The sequence below is a fragment of the Macrotis lagotis genome, chromosome 2 (assembly GCF_037893015.1).
Source record: "Macrotis lagotis isolate mMagLag1 chromosome 2, bilby.v1.9.chrom.fasta, whole genome shotgun sequence".
Classification (NCBI taxonomy): domain Eukaryota; kingdom Metazoa; phylum Chordata; class Mammalia; order Peramelemorphia; family Peramelidae; genus Macrotis; species Macrotis lagotis.
Genome location: NC_133659.1, coordinates 188,948,843 through 188,970,494, shown reverse-complemented (window position 1 = coordinate 188,970,494; position 21,652 = coordinate 188,948,843). Strand labels below are relative to the sequence as shown.

The window sequence follows — 21,652 nt, the reverse complement described above, 5'->3', positions numbered from 1 at the left end:
CTAAGCACCCTGTTCAGTGCTTTAAAGTTAGCATACCTTAAATATATTACTTCATTTGATCTTCACCATCCTGCAAGGCAGATGATATTATTCCTGTTTTAGTTATGAGGAAACTGAGTTTCATCAAGGTTAAGTGACTTGCCCATGACTATAGGCCTGAGGTGGAGTTTGAGAACTAATCTTGCTGACACAAGTCTAGCACTCTCGAGTATTTACCATGTCATATTGCTGTATACCAGGCAAGTTATATTTGTGTCAGGCACTGAAATTTTTTGTCCCTACCCAGTTGCATGGCCTTGACCCAGCTTCTGTCTGAAACTTGGGTTTGGCTATTGCCAAGGCAATGAGGGCTTCAAAGCAGTAGTATAGAATTCTTCTGCATGTGGTCCTTTTTCTTCCTTTTCTTCCCTTTCCTTCCTCTGGTACCCCTAAATTTTGATTTGAAGTGATGACCTACAGTGATGTCTTGACTAGATCAAATAGAGGAGAAATGTGTTTATTAGGGCAAGGTTTCTTTCCATTAGTTCATTAGAAGTTTCCAAAGATGAAGTTAGCTTTCTCCCCCTCTCTAGAGGACAGTCTTAGAGGAAATAAATTGGAGTAGAAGTGAGTTAAATTTAGGCTAGGTTTTAGTAGGAAAAAGTAAGGAAAGATTGTCAGTATCAGGGACAATTAAGAGACTGATAAAGACTGAGATCTTCCCTTAGGTGGGTGTATGGTCTTTGAAATTAAAGATTAGAATCTGTTCCTTAATATGTAGGTGAGTATAACCTGTAGGGGGACATTTAGTCTTTATTTATGGTGATGTTAACTTTCTGCTATGAACTCTTCCAGGCAAACACAGAACCACCCAAGCTGAGTAGGGATGAACAGCGGGGTCGAGGTGCCCTATTACAGGACATCTGCAAAGGGACTCGGTTAAAAAAAGTAACTCATATCAATGATCGGAGTGCTCCAGTCCTTGAGAGTAAGTGAGAAATTATATCTTCCCATCTCTAAACTCCTAATCTCCCCAGTCTGGTTCTGAAATTGCCTGTTATTTTCTCAGCCTGGTCAGTGTCAAATGTCTTGGAGTAGCTCTTTTTGGCCAAGTCTGAGAATTTGAGTTCTTTTCATCAGTGTTTTCTTGAACTGACAGGTTTTCTGCCAATCTTTAGGAAAGATTTTTTTTTTGGTCAGACTCTCATCTGTCATAGTTCTTACGTTAACTGTACATGTTAGGGATGAATTTTTATCTTCTAGACAAGATCCCTGAATCCCCATAAACATCTCAGATTTCACAAATGTTTCAGTGGATCTCTACTGTAGGCATGTGGGGCAGGTCTTCCAGTCCTGAATCTCCTGTTTGTTGTACTCTTTGATATTAGGGACTTTTTAGAGTAATGTTATTTTGAGCAAGATTAGAGGAGAATCTTTTTGATGTTCTTGAGCTTTGTGAGGAGCTTCTAGCCATAGTCAGGAATGGTTTTGCTCCCTTTTAAAAGCTGTGGAACGTGCCCTTTGTTCCTTGAATGAGCAAAATGGATATATTCTATCTCTTGCTATGATGTTTGGTTATTGTGTTTAGAATTAAGGAAATGGAATTCTTTCTATGGACTACACCTGGATATTAAGTAATAACTTGGAAATGGTTGTATGTCTTGCAGAACCGAAAGGAGGAAGTGGGGGTTATGGTTCTGGAGCAAATGCCTTGCAACCCAAGGGAGGTCTCTTCCAAGGAGGAGTGCCAAAGCTCAGACCTGTTGGAACAAAAGACATTTCAGGTATCTGGTTAGTTTTTTTTTCTTTTCCTCTCCTAAACAAAACATGGGGGGAGGGGGGAAGGAAGGAGAGGAAGGGGTGGGATTTGAAAGTAACAAAAGACAAAATTATGTAGTAAATTTGTTAATATTTCCAATTAGACTGAATAAGAACCATTAATTAAAATTTTCTTTCTTTTTCCATGTATAAAGCAATACCAATTATAAGGGGCTGGTAATTAGCCACGAACCTGTTTTTACTGATTCCACTTTTTTGATTTCTTTGCAGAGAACTTAGCTGGCAAGACAGTTTTACAGGTCTCTGGTTCTCGAGCTACTGCCCCAAGGCCCCCAATGTCCACAGGCACTAATCGACCCCAAGATGATTCAGACAGTAGCCGGGCTTCCCCCCCAGAGTTGCCACGGATGCAGAGACCCTCTTTACCGGACCTTTCCCGGCCCAATTCCACCAGCAGCACGGGCATGAAACATAGCTCTTCAGCTCCCCCACCACCACCCCCAGGGCGGCGTGCCAATGCTCCCCCTGCACCTTTGTCTATGCACAGCAACAAAGCCCCAGCCTATAACAGAGAGAAACCTTTGCCACCAACCCCTGGACAAAGGCCTCCCCTTGGTCGAGAGGGGCCTCCTGCTCCACCTCCAATTAAGCCACCTCCTTCCCCTGTGAATCTTAGGACAGGACCAAGTGGACATAACCAGTCTTTGGCTCCCCCTCCACCACCTTACCGCCAGCCTCCTGGTGTTCCCAATGGTCCCTCAAGCCCTACTAATGAGTCAGCTCCTGAGCTGCCACAGAGACACAATTCTTTACATAGGAAGACACCAGGGCTTGTTAGAGGTCTGGCACCTCCTCCACCCACCTCAGTTTCACCTTCTTTACAGAGTAGTAGACCACCTCCCCCTACCCGAGAGCCTCCCAGTCGAGGAACAGGTAAGTGCTTTTTAAAGCTCCTTTCTCATAATATTATTGTTTATTCAGAATGTTTTTCCAGTGCCTGAAAAATTGAAGCTATCTACCTCAGCTTTGGGGAAAATTTTTTTGACAATTTACTGAGAGTACTCTGTAGAGATGAATTTAACCAGAATTTAACCTGCTTCTAAGGATAACCTCTAAGCAGGTTAGAAGTTGAGAGATACCTGGACAGAATAACTTCCTGATGCTCTCTGGTTTAATATAAATCCCCACATATTACTATTGGATTTGTATTTAGAATTATCCATATATCAAATTTTTTTTTGCAAGGCAATAGGATTAAGTGACTTGCCCAAGGTCACACAGCAAGGCAAATAATAAGTGTATGAGATCAGTTTTGAACTCAGGTCCTCCTGACTCCAGGGCCAGTGCTCTATCCATTGTACCACCTAACTACCCTATGCACCCATTCTTTATTTCTAATTAATATTTTGTTTTCCAATTATATATACAACATAGCTTCTACCTATCATCTTCTGTAAGATTTTGAATTTTACTGTTTTTCCCCCACCCTTCCTTCCCTTCCCCCCACAGAAGGCAGTCTGATAATCTTTACATTGTTTCCATGCTATACATTGATCAAAATTGAATGTGTTGAGAGAGATCATATTCTTGAGAAAATCTAATATTAGAGATTGCTAAATTATGTAGTACATAAGACATTTTTATTTTTTTATTAAGATATTATGAGTTTTACAATTTTTCCCATCTTACTTTCCTCCCCTCCCCCGATTCCCCCCCAAACATTGGATTGAAAAAACAATACATCAAGTTATTAGTGTCAGCAAAGGCAGATGTTAGAGGGATAGCAGGAAAGTTTGTTTTAAGCTTCTGTGCATCCCCAAGACATCTTTTTACTTTATTTTTCCAATTATATGTTATGAAAATTTTTCAACATTTATCCACATGTGTATGCACGCATATTTATAAGTTATTAAGAGAAATTTTTAAAAAGTAAATGTAGTGTTCATTCAGATTCTTTAGGTTTTTCTGTTTTGTTTTGTTTTTCTTCCTCTGGATGTTGATAGCATTGTCCATAACAGAGCTTCCAGAGATGTTCTAGCTCCCTGAACTGCTGAGAGGAGCTGCATCCATCAAGGTTGATCAACTCACAATGTTATGAATGTGGATATTGTTCTCTTGTTTCTGCTCTCTTTGCTCAGCAAACACTTCATATCATTCCTTCTGTGCTTCTGACCATTCATGGTTTCTTATAGAACAACAATACTCTGTACCATTCATGCACCATAACTTTTTCAGCCCTTTCCCATTTGATGGGCATCCATCCTCAATTTCCATTTCTTTGCTACTTCAAAAAGAATTTTTTGGAACATATGGGAATTTTACCTTTTTTATGATGAAGAAAGATGATTTAAAAAGAATGTTAGTGTATGGGCTGCTTTAGAGGGAAGTTGTGCTCAGATTTTGCTATTGGGAGAAGAAAAAGGGGGTTTTTGGTTCATTTGATTGTTATTTAACTGCAGCCTGAGGAAAGGAAATGATAATTTTTCTTCAGTGATGTATTGCTATCTGTTTTTGCTTCTCTCATATTAAGTTTGTTTCTTCTGCAGAATCTATTCTGCAAGTGCCAACAAATAGATTCTACAAATCTGTTCTATACTTAAATATAGGTCATGGCATTAAAATTTTTATTGATATGCTTTGGTTTTACATCATCTACATTTCCCAGTATATTTCTCTCTCTCTCCCCTTCTCCCAGAGAGCAGGACTATTTAATGGGGGGGGGGGGAGTTCAACAAAACTTATCAACACATTAACAAAGTCTGACATTATAGGTATTCCACACTCCTAGTTCCACACCTTTGCAAAAGGAAAAAGGAAGTTCCTTCTCGTGCCAAAACTAGTCATTATAATTTCACAGCATATGGTTTATATATTTTTTTGCAGTTTTTTCTCATTACATTGCTGTTATGTGTATTGTTTTTCTTGGTTCTCTTTAACACTGAATTTTGTCCTGGGTCCTCATCTTTTATCCTTCTATATTACTAATACTTTGTAATCTCATTGGCTTCCATGAATACTATCTTTATGCTGATGATTCTCAAATTTTTCCCTAACCTCTCTGATGACTTTCAGTCATATCTTCAACTGTCTTTCAGACCTTAATCTCAATATGTCCAAAACTGAACATGTTATCCTTTTCGTTTTTTTTTTTTTTGCAAGGCAAATAGGGTTAAGTGTCTTGCCCAAGGCCACAGAGCTAGGTAATTATTAAGTGTCCAGATTTGAACCCAGGTACTCCTGACTCCAGGGCCGGTGCTCTATCCACTATGCCACCTAGCCGCCCCCACATTATCCTTTTTCCTAAACTTTCCCCATCTCCTGTATTCTCCAGTCTCCCAGTTCCTCTGACATAACCTAGATGTCATCCATATTCCCATTCTACCTATTGCCACAGCCTGTCTGTGACATCTCTTGAATATGTGCCCTCCTCTCTGCTACTGAATTATTATGGTGCAGGCCCTTATCACTACATGGACTGTTTCAATAGTCTATTGCCTTGAGTCTTTTTGCCCTTCTAATTCATCCTTCATTCAGCTATCAGTGTGATTCTATATACATAAAATCTAAACTTAGGCCTTATTGCCTTCAGGAGCTGATGCTGAATGTTCTATTTGACTTTCAGAGCACTTTATAACCAGACCCCCTCCTACCTTTCTAGTCTTACACCAAACTTTCTAGCAGGCAGAATCCAGCGACACTGTCCTTTTTCCTGTTTCACAAACAAAATAATCCCATCTTTCAATTCCAGGCATTTTCTCTTTCTCTCATATCTGGAACACTGTCCTTCATTCCTCCTTTTTTCTCAGTACCTTTCCTGTTATCTTTCAATCAGCTAAAGTCCCATCTTTTTTTCCAAATTATTGTTTTATTATTATTTGTTTTCCAATTATACACTATAGTAGTTTCTACCTATCATTTTCTGTAAAGTTTTGAATTTTACAATCCCCCCCCAGAAGACAGTCTGATGATCTTTGCATTGTTTCCATGCTATATACATTGATCAAAATTGAATATTTTGAGAGAAACCATATCCTTGAGGAGAAAATAAAATATTAGAGATAGCAAAATTATGTAGTACATAAGACAATTTGTAAAAAGAAAATGACGGTAATAGACTTTGGTCTTTGTTTAAATTCCACAGTAATTTCTCTGGGTATAAATGGTATTCTCTGTTGCCGGTGCTCTAAAATTGTTTCTGATTATTGCATTGATGGAATGAGCAAATCCATTAAGCTTGATCATTAACCCCCATGTAGCTGTTAAGAGTATACAATGTTCTACTGGTTCTGTAAAGTCCCTCCTTCTACAGCAGGGGTGAAGGCTGTCTAATCCTTAGGCCAAATAAGGCAAATAAGTCTGGCAGGACTCAATTTAATAAATCTAGGAGCTTTTTAGGGATGAATTAATTTAATGTGACTGAGATTAGATTTGAACTCAGATCCTCCTGACTCCAGGGCCAGTGCTCTATCCACTGTGCCACGTAGCTGCCCCTCCCATGTTTTTTTCATCATTGCCTTAGTGTGAGGTGAACCTTTAGAGTTTGGGTTGTTTTTCTCTTATTAATAATTTGGAACATTCTTTCATATTTAAAAAAAGTTTGTACATTTTGATTTTGTATCGCCTCAATTTCTCATTTATTAATGACTGAGAATCATTCCTTATAATAAAAATATTTTATATAAAACTAATAAAAAGTTGGGAAAAAATAAAACCAACTTGGGGGTGGCTAGGTGGTAGAGTGGATAGAGTTCGGGCCGGGAGTCAGGAGTACCTGAGTTCAAATATGTCCTCAGACACTTAATAATTACCTAGCTGTGTGGCCTTGGGCAATCCTCTTAACCCCATTTGCCTTGCAAAAAACTAAACTAAACTAAACTAAACTAAAACCAACTCATAACACAACTTCAACTGTTCTTCAAAAGTATTTTTTTTTGGTTTATAATTACTGTTTTCCTTTTAATCATTCCCTCCCTTTTTCTTGTACCTTTCCCCCTCATTCCCTTTTGGATTAGTTATATTTCTTTTATTTTTTTCAAGGCATTGGAGTTAAGTGAATTGCCCAAGGTTACTCAGCTAGGTTATTATTAAGTGTCTGGGGCCGGATTTGAACTCAGGTCCTCCTGATCCAGGACTCGTGCTCTATCCTCTGCACCACCTAGCTGCTCCTGGATTTTTTATATTTCTATGCACAACTGAGAGAGCACGCGCATTTGTGTGTGTGTGTGTGTATTTTCCTCCCTCTTTGAACCAATTCTGTGTGGCCCCAGGCAAGTCACCCAACCCCATTTGCCCTGCAACACCCCCCAGTAATAATAATAATAATAATAATAATAATAATAATAATAATAATAATAATAATAATAATAAATGTGCTTCAGTCTGTGTTTTACCACCTTTTCTGTCACGGGTGGATCACATTCTTTATCATAAGTCCATCACAAAAGCTACTTCCATATTTTTCCACCATTGCCATTGCTGATTGCAACTCCCTCCATTCGTACTTCCCCACTACCATATACTATATTTTCTCTCTCCTTTCACTCTGTCCCTCTTCTTATATGTTCTGTAGGGTAGCTGAGTGGAGCAGCAGACAGATCACTGACCCTGGGGCCAGGAGACCCCTAGCCCACATACCACCCCTTTAGGCCCAGCATCTACCTGGCCCTATGGTCCCAGACAGGCCATCCAATCCTAGCCCCTTGCAAGAAGTAAAAAAGAAAATGTGTTATATCTGACCACTCTCCCACCATGGTCCACTCTCTACTCCATCACTTACATCCCCCCCTTCCCCCTGGCCCCCTTCTCTCCTTCTTACTACAGATATCTATACCCCATTGAGTATATATGCTGTTTCCTCTCCAAGCCACCTCTGATGAGAGAGAAGGTTCCTTCATTCCCCCTCGCCTTCCCTCTTCCATATCATTGCAATAGCTCATTGTAATAAAAAATAATCTTATTATATGAAATATCTTAGCCTATTCCATCTCTCCTTTCTCTTCCATTACATTTCCCTTTTAGCCATTTGACTCCATTTTTACAGTATATTATTTATCTTCAAATTCACCTCTTTCCTGTGCTTCATCTGTAAAAGCTCTTTCTGCCTGCTCTATTAAATGAGAAGTTTCTCAAGAGTATTATCAGTAACATTTTTCTATACAGAAATACATGTAGTTCATCATCATCATTAAGTCCCTCATATTTTCCCCTTCTCCTCCACTCTCTATGCTTCATCTGAGTCCTGTATTTGAAGATCAAACTTTCTTGTTCAGCTCTGGCCATTTCAGCAGGAACATTTGAAATTCCCCTGGTTCATTGAAAGCTGCATATTTTTTCCTGGAAGAGGACATTTACTTTTGCTGGGTAGTTGATTCTCAGTTGCATTCTGAGCTCTTTTGCCTTCCGGATATATTATATTCCAGTCCCTAAGAGCTTTTAATGTAGTTGCTGCTAAGTCCTGTGTGAGCCTGACTGCAGTTCCACGATATTTGAATTGTGTCCTTCTGGCTGTTTGTAATATTTTCTCTTTGACTTGGGAGTTCTGGAACTTTTCTGTAATATGCCTGGAGGGTTGGTTTTTTGGGGATCTCTTTCTGGGGGGAGATCGGTGGATTCTCTCTATTTTTCCCTCTGCTTCTAGTTTTTCTGTAGGAATTCTTTAAAAATGAGGTCAAGGCTCTTTGCCTGATCATGACTTTCCTGTATTCCAATAATTTTTTAATTATATTTTCTGAATCTGTTTTCCAGATCTTTTTTTGATGAGATGTTTCACATTTTCTTCTAATTTTTCATTTTTGAAGTAAGTCAGCAGCTTCCCTCAGTTCCATTCTACATCTAAAGGATTTATTTTCCTCAGAAAGCTTTCTTATTTCTTTTTCCATCAGGCCATTTCTACTTTTTAAAGCATTCTTCTCCTCAATGACTTTTTGAACTGTTTTATCCATTTGACCTATGCTTGTTTTTAACATGTTATTTTCTTCAGCTTTTTTTTGGATCTCCCTGGCTAAGCTGCTGACTTCTTTTTCATGTTTTTCCTGCATCTCTCTCATTTCTTTTCCCAATTTTTCTTCTTTCTCCCTCACTTGATTTTCAAAATCTTTTTTGAGCTCTGTCATAGCCTGAGCCCAGTTTCTATTTTTCTTGCAGTCTTTAGATGCAGGAACTTGTACTTCCATATCTTCAGATTGAGTGTTTGGCTCCTTCTTGGGATCATAGACAATATATTTCTCAATGGTGCACCTCTTTGTTATCTGTTTACTCATTTCCCCAGCTTGTGTCTGGTTTTGGGGTGCTTCCTGAGCTTTTGAGTATTATTGGGACCCCCCCCCACACACACACAAGGATTTCAGTGTGTGAAGCTCTGTCTTCCCTCCTGGTCTGTGAATGACCACAAGTGCACCCTTTTGTCATGGGGCTGAGGTGGGGGGGTCCCTGCTGTTCTATGGGGGGGCCTAGTCTGTGATCAGGATCTGAATGTGGTCAGAGCCCCAGAGTCCTGTTCCAGGGACAGAGGACAGACCTTGGAAGTCTTTCTCCACTTCCTTAATTTTAGGCTGAGCACTCGAGATGCAGTTGCCTGGGGGCTCCTTCTTCAGGTTCCTGGTTCTGGGCTGCCACTGCTGTTCACTGAGTGCCCTGAGGGCTGGGCTTCACATGCTCCCATTGGCAGAGGTCCCCCCACTGATCTTCCAAGTTGTGCCCAGTGTTCCCTGGGTTTAGGTCAGGAAACTGCCTTTGCTGCCGTGAGCTGCAGCTCCCAGGTGTTCTGGGGCTGCCTCCAAGAGGCTGAAGTTCCTTCACTCTGGTGGGCTGCTCCTCTAACCCTATGGAGCTAAGCCTTTCTGCTATTTTCCAAGTTACCTTGGTCTGGAGAACTGCCTCACTGGATCTTTCTGTGGGTTCTGTCTCTTGAAAATTTAGTTAGAGTTATAATTTTATGATTTTTGAAATATTATAGAGAGAGCACCTAAGAGGGGCTCTTCTCCTGGTGCCATCTTGGCTCTGCCCCCCCCCATGCCTTTTTTCTATGTGTTTTCTCCATTCTTCCTTTCCCTTCTCCCCTTTCCCAGTGCACCCCTTTTTCTCACTATATTTTTTTTATTAGATCATTCTAACATAATAAATTCACATCCTTTCCCTTTGCCTTTATAATAATGATAAAGTTCTTAGGAGCTACATATATTATGTTCCCATATAGGAATGCAGAATTTAACTTAATTGAGGCCATTATGATTTTGTTTATCTTTTTATTCTTGTGTCTTTTTTTTGAATGTCAGATTTTCTATTCAGTTCTGGTCTTTTCATCAGAAATACTTTAAAGTCCCTTATTTCATTAAATGAACATTTTTTCCCTTGGAGGATTATACTCAGTTTTGCTGCGTAGATTATTCTTGGTTGTCATCCTTGCCTTTTTGCCTTCTGATTTATCATATTCCAGGCCCTTTGCTTTATTGTAGAAACTGCTAAATCTTGTGTAAATGCTGATCATGGCTCCATATTATTTGAATTGTTTCTTTCTAGCTTCTTGATATTTTCTCTTTGACCTGGTTGCTCTGGATTGTGACTATAAATATTACTGGGACTTTTCTATTTGGGTTCACTTTCAGGAAGTGATCAGTAGATTCTTTCTATTTATATTTTTATTGTCTGGCTCAAAGATATTAGGGCAGTTTTCTTGATAATTCCTTGAAAGAAATGATCTAGCTGTGGTCTTTACCTGGGAAGGGCCCCCGAAATCATAAGCACTAGACTTCCTTTGCCTTAGAACTGAGACCAGAACCTCTGCTCCCTTGTGCCTCAACTACCAGTGTTCCTCTCTCCCTTGAAAATGTGACCCAGAACTGTGTATGGGCAATAAAATTGCTAATCAGTGCCAGCTGTACTCAGTTTCAGTAAAGTGTGCCCTGTAATTGCTTTCTGATCAGTTTTATGACCCCCTATGCTAGCTTTGAACTGAAATTTTCTGATTCTGCTTTTGCAGCCACTGTTGCTTCTGCTGTATATGTGAACTCCAGATAGGTTTCCACGCTAGTATCACAAAGTTCTACTCTCCTAAGTTTTCCTGGTCCATAAACATGTTCTGCCCTGATCTTTGTTGACTCTGCTGCTCCAAAATTTCATTTGGTGTTAAAATTATATGGGGACGGGATGTTGAGAAAGTTCAGCTGGGTTTCTATTCTGTCACTTTGGGTCCTCTTCTTCACAACATTAATTTTTTTGTTGTTTTGTGCTGATTCTTTCCATTTACATTGTTGTAGTCATGTGTATCTGCATTGTTAGTTGTAAATCTTTTAGACACTTTAGTTCTGTAACAGCTCTACCTATATTCATTAATATGCCTGTTTTCCTCAACCCTTCCAACATTGACTATTACCACATTTTATCATCATATTGTATTATTTAAAATTTTCAGTGTACATCCATACATTAACCTGCTTTTCTGTTTTTTAACCATTACCAGATAGTTTTGATGATTTTGAATTTTAATAAATTAAGGTAGAAAAGTACATGCTCTTTTATTCCTTTAAATGAATTTTTTTCTTTTTAATGACTTTATTTTGAGTTTTACAATTTTCCCCCAATCTTACTTCCCTCCCTCTACCCCCCATGGAAGGGCAATTTGCCAATCTTTACATTGTTTGGTTGTATACATTGTATACATTGGTATACATTGATTCAAATTGAATGTGATGAGAGAGAAATCTTATCCTTAAGGAAGAATCATAAAGTAAAAGAGATAGCAAGATCAGACAATAAGATATCACTTTTTTTCCCCCCTAAATTAAAGGTAATAGTCCTTGGTCTTTGTTCAAACTCCACAGTTCTTTCTCTGTATACAGATGGTATTCTCCATCACAGACAGCCCCAAATTGTCCCTGACTATTGCACTGATGGAATGAACAAGTCCATCAAGGTTGAAATTATATTATTTCTTATTCTATATTCCTTTAGTATAGCACTAAATCTCTAAATTAATTTAGGCAGTATAGTAATTGTTAGTATGTTGACATAATCAATCCATGAGCAGTGTTCATTTCTTCAGTTTTTTAATTTTCAAGAAAAAATATTTAATTGTATCAAAACATGTCTTGAGTATGCCTTAATATATACATCATTTCCCACATATTTTACAAATTTTGTAGTGTTTGATTTTTGTCAGTTTACTTTTTTATCCTGCTACTATTCTGAAATTATTTCAGTAAGAATTTTGTTATTGTTTTTGTTGTTACTGTTTTGTTGATTTGATAGAATTTTCTGAGTAAATTGTCAGGTCAGCAGATAGGAATAGTTTTGTCTCTCTTGCCTCTTTTTCAGTCTACTACAAATATTTACAGAATTTCTACTTTATCCATAGCTCTGTACTAAGATTTGTAAAAGAAATTTTTTGCCATGTAGGACTGACTATACATTTAGGAAGTAAAAGCACATTTATATGAACTTAAGAAAAAAATGCAATGAAATATGAAAGTCATGTGACTGATTTTTAAAAAGATTGTATACCAGAGCCTCCTACATCCTGATGAGGATCTATCATTTTTTCCATTGAGTCTGTCAGTTCTTTTTTCTTTTTTTTTTTTTTTAATTTTTGTTCATTTAAGGCAGTTGGGTTAAGTGATATGCCTAGGGTCACGCAGCTAGACTACTATTAAGTAAGTGTCTGATGTCAGATTTGAACTCAGGTCCTCCTGACTCCAGTTTTAGTGTTCCTACTACAGCACCACTAACTGCCCCAGGTCTGCCCTTTCTTAAAACATTTGGGATGACTTTTCAAGATTGCAGAATATTCTTTTTTTTTTTTTTTTTAGATTTTTGCAAGGCAAATGGGGTTAAGTGGCTTGCCCAAGGCCCACACAGCTAGGTAATTATTAAGTGTGTGAGACCGGATTTGAACCCAGGTACTCCTGACTCCAAGGCCAGTGCTTTATCCACTACGCCACCTAGCCTCCCCTGATTGCAGAATATTCTTTTGAGCATCTTAAGTGGAGTCAAACTGTAAACTTTTTAGAGTAGATTTCATTTTTAGAAATAGCTAAAAGTAATATTCAAGTCTAATAAATGTGCTTATTAAATTGAGGAATTAATGGGTTTTTTGATCCTTCATTCTTCAGGACAGTTATATACATATACACACAGTCTTAAAAATACCCACTGACTTTAAAGAAATGACTCATGTGTTGTTAACTTGCTATGAAGGAAATTCTAGTTCAGTTCAATATATGTTTGCTGATCATTTCCCATTTGGAAGACACTGGGAGATACAGAAAAGAAAAAAAAAACATAACCAACAGCCCAGTAAGCTTGCATTCTTCTGAGGGCTATAGTGTGTACAAAGAGAAGTGAATACAAACTGTATAAAAGGTACATATGAAATAATTTTAGGAGGTTAGAAGGCACTGACAAGTGTGGAAGAGTTTGGGGAAAGAGGCTGGACAGATAAGTTGACTGTTGAACTGAACCTTGAAGAATGTCATGAATATGAAGTAGAAGTATGATGAAAGGATGGGGAACCCTTTACAAAAAAGTACAGAGGCAAGAGTTGGCATGTGGAATACAGGAACAGCTTCATATTTAGTCTGGTGTGATTAGGATAGAGAATGAGTGAAGAGCAGTATTGTAAAAAGAATTGGAAAAATAGTGGAAGCCAGACTGAAATTTTGTATTGCCTTCTAGAGGCAATAGCCATTTAAAAATTTGAATTTTTGAAAGAGAAATGATGAAATTTGTCATTTGGGGAGATGAATTTGCTGGAGAACTGGAACTGAGAAATCAAACTAGAGGCTATTTGAGAAGTTTTGTTATCAGGTGGTGATGTCTTTAATTAGGGTGGTGTATGTGAAACAGGAGATTGAGGATGTGTTGGAAGAGGCAGGATCTTAGAGTAAACTTTGGATAATTTTGAAGGCAGAATTTTGGAGCCCCTAAAATATCAGTTTGCTTAGGGAATGACTTTAAGAATCATATCATTTTTATATCTGATTGCATTGGGAATAACTTGGAAAAGTGAGACAGAGCCCTTGGGTTCGAATCCTGGTTCTTCTATTTAATATATGTATGGATTTGGTTAAGGTTTTTTTTTTGTTTTTTTTTGTTTTTTTTTTTAGATTTTTGCAAGACAAATGGGGTTAAGTGGCTTGCCCAAGGCTACATACACAGCTAGGTACTTATCAAGTGTCTGAGACTGGATTTGAACCGGTACTCATGACTCCAGGGCCTGTGCTTTATCCATTGCGCCACCTAGCTGCCCCTGGTTAAGTTGTTTTACCATTCTAGGCATCATTTTCTTCCTCCATAAAATGGGGTCTTGGCCTCCATGTGCACTTAAGTTCCCTTTTGTGATCTATGACTGTTATCCTGTGATAGGCATAAATGTTTTAGGAATGTTAATCTGATAATGGTGTGTGGGATGGACTTAAGAGGCTAAAGGCAGGGAAAAGAATCAGGAGATAGCTGCAGTATTTCAGGCACAAAGTAACAGATTCTATTAAATTTTAGTACCAAGTGAAAATGGAAAGAGACAAATTAAGAAATTTTGGAAATAAAATCATTGGAACTTGGTGAGTGATTAGATATCAGAAATGATGAAAGCTGTGACTCTGAGGTTTGAGTAAACCTTAATGACCAGAGACTAGTGATGCTATTTACTCCTCTATTACCAGATACTGAGAATGCTAAGACAAAAAAGGAAACAACCTTTGTCCTTATTTACATATAGTTATGCTATACATGCAGATATTTAAATATTTATGTAATACATACAAAATAAATGCAAAAATACAAGTATCTTTTTTTTTTTAAATACAAGTATTTTTGTGGGAGAAATGGGACTTTTTGAAACGAGATGGTAGCACATTCCTGGTGTGAGGGAATGGCCTATATCAAGACGAGTTAAGAGAGGAGGGTGTGTCTTGTGTGAGGAACAGCAAGGAGGACGTTTTAGTTGTACTGTGGAGCATATGAACAGAAAGAAATGTGCAGTGAATTTGGAAAGATTAAGTTGGAGCAAGGTTGTGAGATAGAAGAGCTTGGAATGTGAGTTAACTGGCTGTAGACAGACTATCTAGCTGGGGACAATAGTTTTATTTTTCCCTTTCATTGTGTCCCCCACTTAGCCTGATCTCTGGTACAAAATAAACATTTAATAAATGCTTTCTGACTGACTGTTTCAGAGATGCTTCCTTGGGGAATTCAGGTCTTGAATCTGAGGAAGTATTAAACTGTGTCCCCAAATTTACTTATACTAATTCAGACTTTTAAATGTCTCTGGATCCTTGTAGCTCCTCCACCCCCACCACCCTTAATTCGAAATGGTGCCCGGGATGCTCCACCTCCACCTCCACCATACCGAATGCATGGCTCTTCAGAACCCCTGAGCAGAGGAAAACCCCCACCTCCACCTTCAAGGACACCAGCTGGGCCACCTCCACCACCTCCACCACCCTTGAGGAATGGCCACAGAGATTCCATTGCAACTGTCCGATCTTTCTTGGGTATGTAATGGACTCTTGAGAAGGCATCATTCACAAACAAGACAGATACCAAGCTTGGCATTCAGACAGGGTTCTTTGGTTACCCTTTGGCATCTTAGTATAGTGTATTATAATCTCTCTCTTTCCATCCCCTCCCTCCAACTTTTAGGAACTTAATATAGTGAATTTTTATTGATTTTTCATAGTATGAGTTGGTTCTTTTTCCAGCAAGATAGTCTGTGATCTCAGGTTATTGGTTAAGGGTTGAGACTAAAAAAACCCCATCTTTTTCCCATTCTTTGCCTACTTTTCTGAGATTTATTTCCTGGTGGACTATTATGTCTTCCTTTGATTTGGAGATGATTGTTTGATGAGAACCAAAGCAGATGTCCTATTTCCCTTCAACCACTTTTGTGTAGGTTTCTTGGGAACACTTGAGTTATGCCCTATCGAAAGTTTGAACTACTTTCTAGGGAAACCTCAGGAAGTAGTATGGGCAGAGTTCTGATATGCTGCCCACAAGTTCATTGATAAGATTCCTGGTCAGGAGAGGAAGTCCTACTGCTTTTAAACAGTCAGTAGCTGAAGACAGAAGTCCTCTTTTAGGTTAGTTTATGTCCATTTTTGAATGTCCTCAAACTGGACCCTAGAAGACCCAGGATAATCTTGGTATTGGAACTCCCTACTATAGAATAGCATTGAAAACCAAAACCAGGCTACTTTGTTGGTGATCTTTTTTAGTTCTCTTGAGAAAATGTAAATAAACAACTTAAAGTTACCTATTTTCCTCTTGCAGATGATTTTGAGTCCAAATATTCCTTCCATCCAGTAGAAGACTTCCCTGCTCCAGAAGAATATAAACACTTTCAGAGAATTTACCCTAGCAAAACAAACCGAGGTGAGGAAAGTATTTTTATAATTTGCACAGAATGTAAAAGTTGAAATGGGCATTATTTCTTACCTTTCATTTCAGGACTGATTATAAGATATCCAGCATATAAATAACTTAAGATTTACTGATTGACATTTACTTCTGTTGTTTTTTTTCCCCAGCCTCCCGTGGGGCTCCACCCCTGCCACCTGTCCTTAGGTGAAGCCCATGTGAGTTCTATTTCTCAGCAAAAGGATGGACCTCCTCCAATTCTCAGATGGTCCCAATTGCTTCCCCAAAACCTGCATGAGAACTCCCATTGTGTTCTTCCAGTGCAACCAACTGCTAAGAATTCAGCATTCCTCTCAGCTCATCTTCATCTATGCATCTCCTCACTGGACTGATTGGACTGTCTTATTTTGACAGTGGGTTCCCTGTACCTCCATTTCCCTTTATCTAGTGAACCCTGCTAGCTATGTGAGGAAATAGCTTCTGTCTCCTGTTCTCTCTTTGGAGAAAGGTGCCTTTTGATGAATTCACTAATCAGAGCAGAGTGAAGACAGTGTATCCTTATTGTTTCCACATCAAATCCTTTTCCCTTTCCCCATCCCTGGGAAGGCAAATGTGGGTGTATGTGGACTTCAAGCCATTAGGAAGCTTGGCCATAATTATTACCACCTCTGTTCTTGGTGGGAGAGTGCCATCTTCAGTAAAATAGGAAAGAAGTATGCAGAGATGTATGTTTCAAAGTTCACAGTAGTAGAACTGAACAGGAAAGGGGTCTGTTTTCTTCTTGGGGTATCTTTTTTTTTTACACAGGGTTAAAGTTTTAGACTACATTTAAATTAAATACTACATACTAATCAGTTAAACTTAACACATATATACTAAAATGGGACAATGGGCTCAAGCTAAGGACTTCTCAGCTCTAATCAATTCCTCTATATCAAAGGGACCAAAAGAGGATTGAAACCTCAGGGGCCCTTGCCTCATTTATCCAAGATTTACCTATTTATCTTGGGTGGCCAAGTGGACTCAACTGAAGAACCTTTCTAATCCCTTGTATTACATGCTAAGGAATTGTTACCAGTGCAGGTCCATGGTGGTCCCTGTGGGAGAAAATGGAGCTGAATTGCATATGGGTATTTGACCAGAACTTCTCATACCCCAGACCAAACCCATGCTGGTTTTCCTTCATTATTTTTCCAAGTACTGTTTTTAGGTCAGTTGTAGGGAAACTTTTTCTAACTATTCTGATTTTAAAACCTGGTAGCAGTGATTCCCCCAGAGATGTCCTCAACACCTGGAATTGGTAGGAGATGAAAAAGGCTTCCCTGGCAAGGAGCCCTAGACTGGAGAAGAGGCTGTGAAGTCTTCAGATTATTGTTGAAATGGAAACTGGCAACTTTTACACAGTGTTCTGTGATGGTGTTTTTCTTTAAAATATTCAAACAGAACAGAACGAGAAATACTTGTTATCACATAAGCTAAACCCTACCTTTTCTTATGGGGGTTGGCACCTTTCTTCCCATTACTTGCTTCTTTGGATTTTGGATTGTGTTACATTGATATCCATTGTTCTTTCACTGTCTAGCCTCCAAATGGTTGACTAGTCAAGTCAAATGGATTTTTCTTCTCCCTAGTGTGTTGATGATCCATTATATATTTGAATGTTTGCCTTATACACTACTCTATCCCACTGGTGGTACTAGATTTACTATCATGACACAATAAGAACAGTAATTCATTCAGCAAATTTATTAAGAGCCTACTCTTGAATAATGGGAATGTGACTCATAGTTACTGATCTATTTTGTATGTTTAAAAAAAACAAAAACTTGTAATATAGGTTTAAGGTGGGCTGGCTGCAAGGGCACTGAAAGTTCTCACCTTTGAACTCCTCTTTTCTCTGCTTGTGGGAATATTGTTACCTCCTTAGTTGAAGATTGGGTGAGTCTCATGTTGAGGCTACTCCCGGTTCACGAATCCTTATGTCCCCTCTCTGAAAGAAGAGACAATGCCCAGTTCTGCTCATCAGAAAACTGAATTAAAAGCCCCCTTGTTGGGTTTGGTTTTTTTTCCCTAATGGGAAAAACTTAATATTTGTTTCCTGTTGCCCTGGCTGCAAAGCAGATGGGTAGCCTTGAACCTAAATGAGAGCAGTGCCCCTCTACTTCTGCCAATCTACCCAGGTCAAAGCACTTTGACATTTTATGTGATTCTATGTATTGTGGGTTGGAATGCTGCTCAACCCTGAAATCTTTGAATTTCCTGAAACCAGGACTCTTGGACCATTGGAGTGGCTGTAGAGTTCCCTAGGATTATAGATTGGCCCTCTTTTTCTTTTTTTTTTTTTTTGGCAAGGGTCAGGGAGGACCTGTCTTAGTTTCCCAACTTGTAGCCCAAATGAATCTCTAGGGAGAGGTGAGAAGAAAATGTGTAAATAGACTTAAGCATTGCTACAGAGTAACTCAGGGCTGGGGTATATTTTAATTATCCTGATCACTTGAAATAACTCATAGACTAAGTGAATTTTGGAATGGGGGAGGGAAAGTATCCCTATGGTTTTCTTATCCTGAGGGGCATAAAGGGAGGTATATAGGGATATTTTGAGGCTCTTTTTATTTTTAATGGCACTACATTGAGTTGTCTGTCCTGGAAACCCAACCTGGGATCAGTGGCAAACTAAATTCCTCACATTCCAGTCTTGGTCTTTTCTTTCCTAGTAACATCCCAACCCCTGCCTCTAAGGTCAAGGTGGCTCCCCACCAATCATTCCTTGGAATTGCGAATGTGGGAGAGTTGACCCACTGCAACATTGCCTTTGAAATTCATCTACTTTAAAACAACAAAAGCAAGAATGTGCAAAAACAAAAAATTAGAAAACTGTTTAATGGAAGGAAGTGTTTGGATCCATTCAGCTCCACATTCATTGTGCCTTTACCCTATGTCAGGCTTCTGTGCTCCATATTCCTCTTGGACTCAAACAATTTAAATCTTCCATGTCTATTACTGTTTCCTTCTTCCTCTGCACATCTTTATATACCAGGTGGGCTTCTGATCTTTTCCTTGTGAGTGTCCTTCCACCAGTGTCAGAGGACTAGCTTCTCTTTCTCCCTACCTCTTCCTTACCTAGAGTGACAAGCATGGATGTCACAGTAATCAACACTGTATAAATATACCCAGAATGATGATGAGAGAGGGTGTGTGCACATGTGTGCTTAAGAGTGAGTGGTGTGTGTGTGTGTGTGTGTGTGTGTGTGTGTGTGGTCTGCATGTAGATGGATTTTTAAAAATAATTTATTGTATGAATATATGGATGCTATGTTTTGATCCATGATTCCCTACTTGTGTTGATTCCCCACCCCCAATTAAGATGTACAGTCCGGTCTCAGGTTGGATTCTTTGGTACACTTCTCCCTTCTGGGTGCCATGCAGCTATTTAATTAAACCTCATTTTACAAACCAAATCAAAATGAAAATTTGTGTGCTGTTTCTGGAGCCCCAACCTAGGGCAATGGAAGGGTGAATGGTAGGGAGGAAGACCCCTCTTGAATTTACTATTTTGCCCATAGGCTCCACAAAGACTTTAACCTCTCCAAAGATCTTCTCTTCCCTTAAGTCGGTATGCTAATGTGAAAAGAACACTAGTCAGAAGAAGTGGACTTGAGTCCCACCTCTTCCACATAGCCTTTAGACCTGGGCAGATCAAATAAAATTTTGACCTCATAAGTGAAATGGAATATGATGATGTACATTACTTGCCTCACAGTTTTGAGAATCAAAAGAGCTCAAATATGTAAAAATATTGTAATATTAAAACTCAAAAATTGATATGAGATATATATGGTATTATTACTCCTTCCTCTCCTCCTGTTGGCTAAATCATATTCTAAAGTTGTACACACAGAATCACAGTTAATGTAGCCTTGATATTTGAGATCTTTGCTAATTTATGTCTGCATCTAGCTTTGCCTTTTTTAGATTTCAGAGTCTTTTTAGTTCTTTCATATTTGTCCCCTCCTTAGGGGGGAATCTTAATTCTGGTATGAGCTCTTAATAACCATCTTGGTTCTCTAAGGTGTGAAAAATTTTAGTCAAGATCTCTGTGCCAAATGGTCTAAAGTTACCAAAGTATAATTTTTTAAACAAAAGCTAAAATTTGGAGGATGAATTCATGAATTCATTGTATGCTATGTATATGAAATTGCTCACAAAAATCTATTGTTTAAGAGTGGAGGGAGAGGAATTGAGAAGACCCCTGCTGAGGTTGTTGGGCAAAATCCCTACTTCATTAAAGCTATTAATGTGAATAAGTAACTTGATAGCATATTTCCTGATTCTGATGCCCTCTATTCAATTTCAAACAGTTCACCAAAGAGGCTTGTTGTAAATACTCTTGTTAACTTTAGGAGTTCCTTGATTCAGAGGAAATGGGGCCTCCCCTAACTCTCCTCCCCCTGCCCTTCCCAAAGGAACAAAAGAATGGAGACATGTCCTTCTTGTATGGTTTTATTCTCCCATATCATGCAGGAGGCATTCGATGTACCTATCACAGGTCTGCTTACTGTAATTAGGACTGGGCACAGCTGCTTGGAGCCAAAGATAGCTTTTTTTTTTTGGTCCAGTTAGTCTTAACTGTGGTATGCCTTCCTTAAATAAATTCCTTTTCTGTAGCATTGATTTGGAGAAGGAATTGGTTTTTCAGTGAGTCCCAGTAAGAGTTGAACATCCTGTTTCATGATTGACTCCGCAAAACAAAAGTTGTGAAGGAATACCCTTTAGTAGTCAGGATCAGTTTGGATGATCTCATATCTGGGCCTACCTAGGTTTGAGGGCTAGAGGTAGGAGCATAGGGATGCTTTAAGAATCAGGCAGAACAGGGGTGGCTAGGTGGCTCAGTGAATAAGAGCATCTGCCCTGGAGTCAGGAGTGAGTTCAAATGTGGCCTCAGACACTTTCTAATTACCTAGCTGTGTGACCTTAGGCAAGCCACTTAACCCCATTCCCTTGGGAAAAAAAATCAGGCAGACTATTTCTGTGGTGATCCTTTTTTTTTTTACAATTCTTTTTTTTAAATTTTTCTTATTTTTAAAGATTTTATTTGAGTTTTACAATTTTCCCCCCAATCTTACTTCCCTCCCTGCACCCCCCCCCCCCACGGAAAGTAATCTGTCAGTCTTTATTTTGTTCCCATGTTGTGCATTGATCCAAATTGAGTGTGATGAGAGAGAAATCACTTCCTTAAGAAAGAAACAAAAAGTATAAGAGATAAGATCAGACAGTAAGATCTTTTTTTTTTCCTAAAAGGGAATAGTCCTTGAAATTTGTTCAAATTCCATGGCTCTTTACAGATGGTACTCCATTGCAGACAGCCCAAAATTGTCCCAAGTTGTTGCACTGATGGAACGGGCAAGTCCATCAAGGCTGAACATGTGGTGATCCTTTAGATTGTTTGCAGAGACCTTCGATTACACATATTGACCCATAATTGCTCTGTTTGATCCCTTATTGAGGCATATCCATCCATATGTCCAATAACTCATCTGGAAAGCAGATA

At 38.8% G+C, this 21,652-nt stretch overlaps 1 protein-coding gene across 5 annotated transcripts in view; it reads left to right on the top strand.

Annotated features, from left to right (window-relative positions):
• WIPF2 (WAS/WASL interacting protein family member 2) overlaps nt 1-21,231 on the top strand; it is a 68,007-nt gene extending 46,776 nt beyond the window's left edge. For all 5 annotated transcript variants that reach the window (XM_074223989.1, XM_074223988.1, XM_074223986.1 and 2 more), the window contains 6 exons: nt 835-967; nt 1,647-1,763; nt 2,029-2,691; nt 15,030-15,242; nt 16,018-16,119; nt 16,275-21,231. In XM_074223989.1, the coding sequence (XP_074080090.1) occupies nt 835-967; nt 1,647-1,763; nt 2,029-2,691; nt 15,030-15,242; nt 16,018-16,119; nt 16,275-16,315 (1,269 nt within the window). In that variant the 3' untranslated portion in view covers nt 16,316-21,231. The remainder of the gene's footprint in view (nt 1-834; nt 968-1,646; nt 1,764-2,028; nt 2,692-15,029; nt 15,243-16,017; nt 16,120-16,274) is intronic.
• The last annotated feature ends 421 nt before the right edge of the window (nt 21,232-21,652 follow it).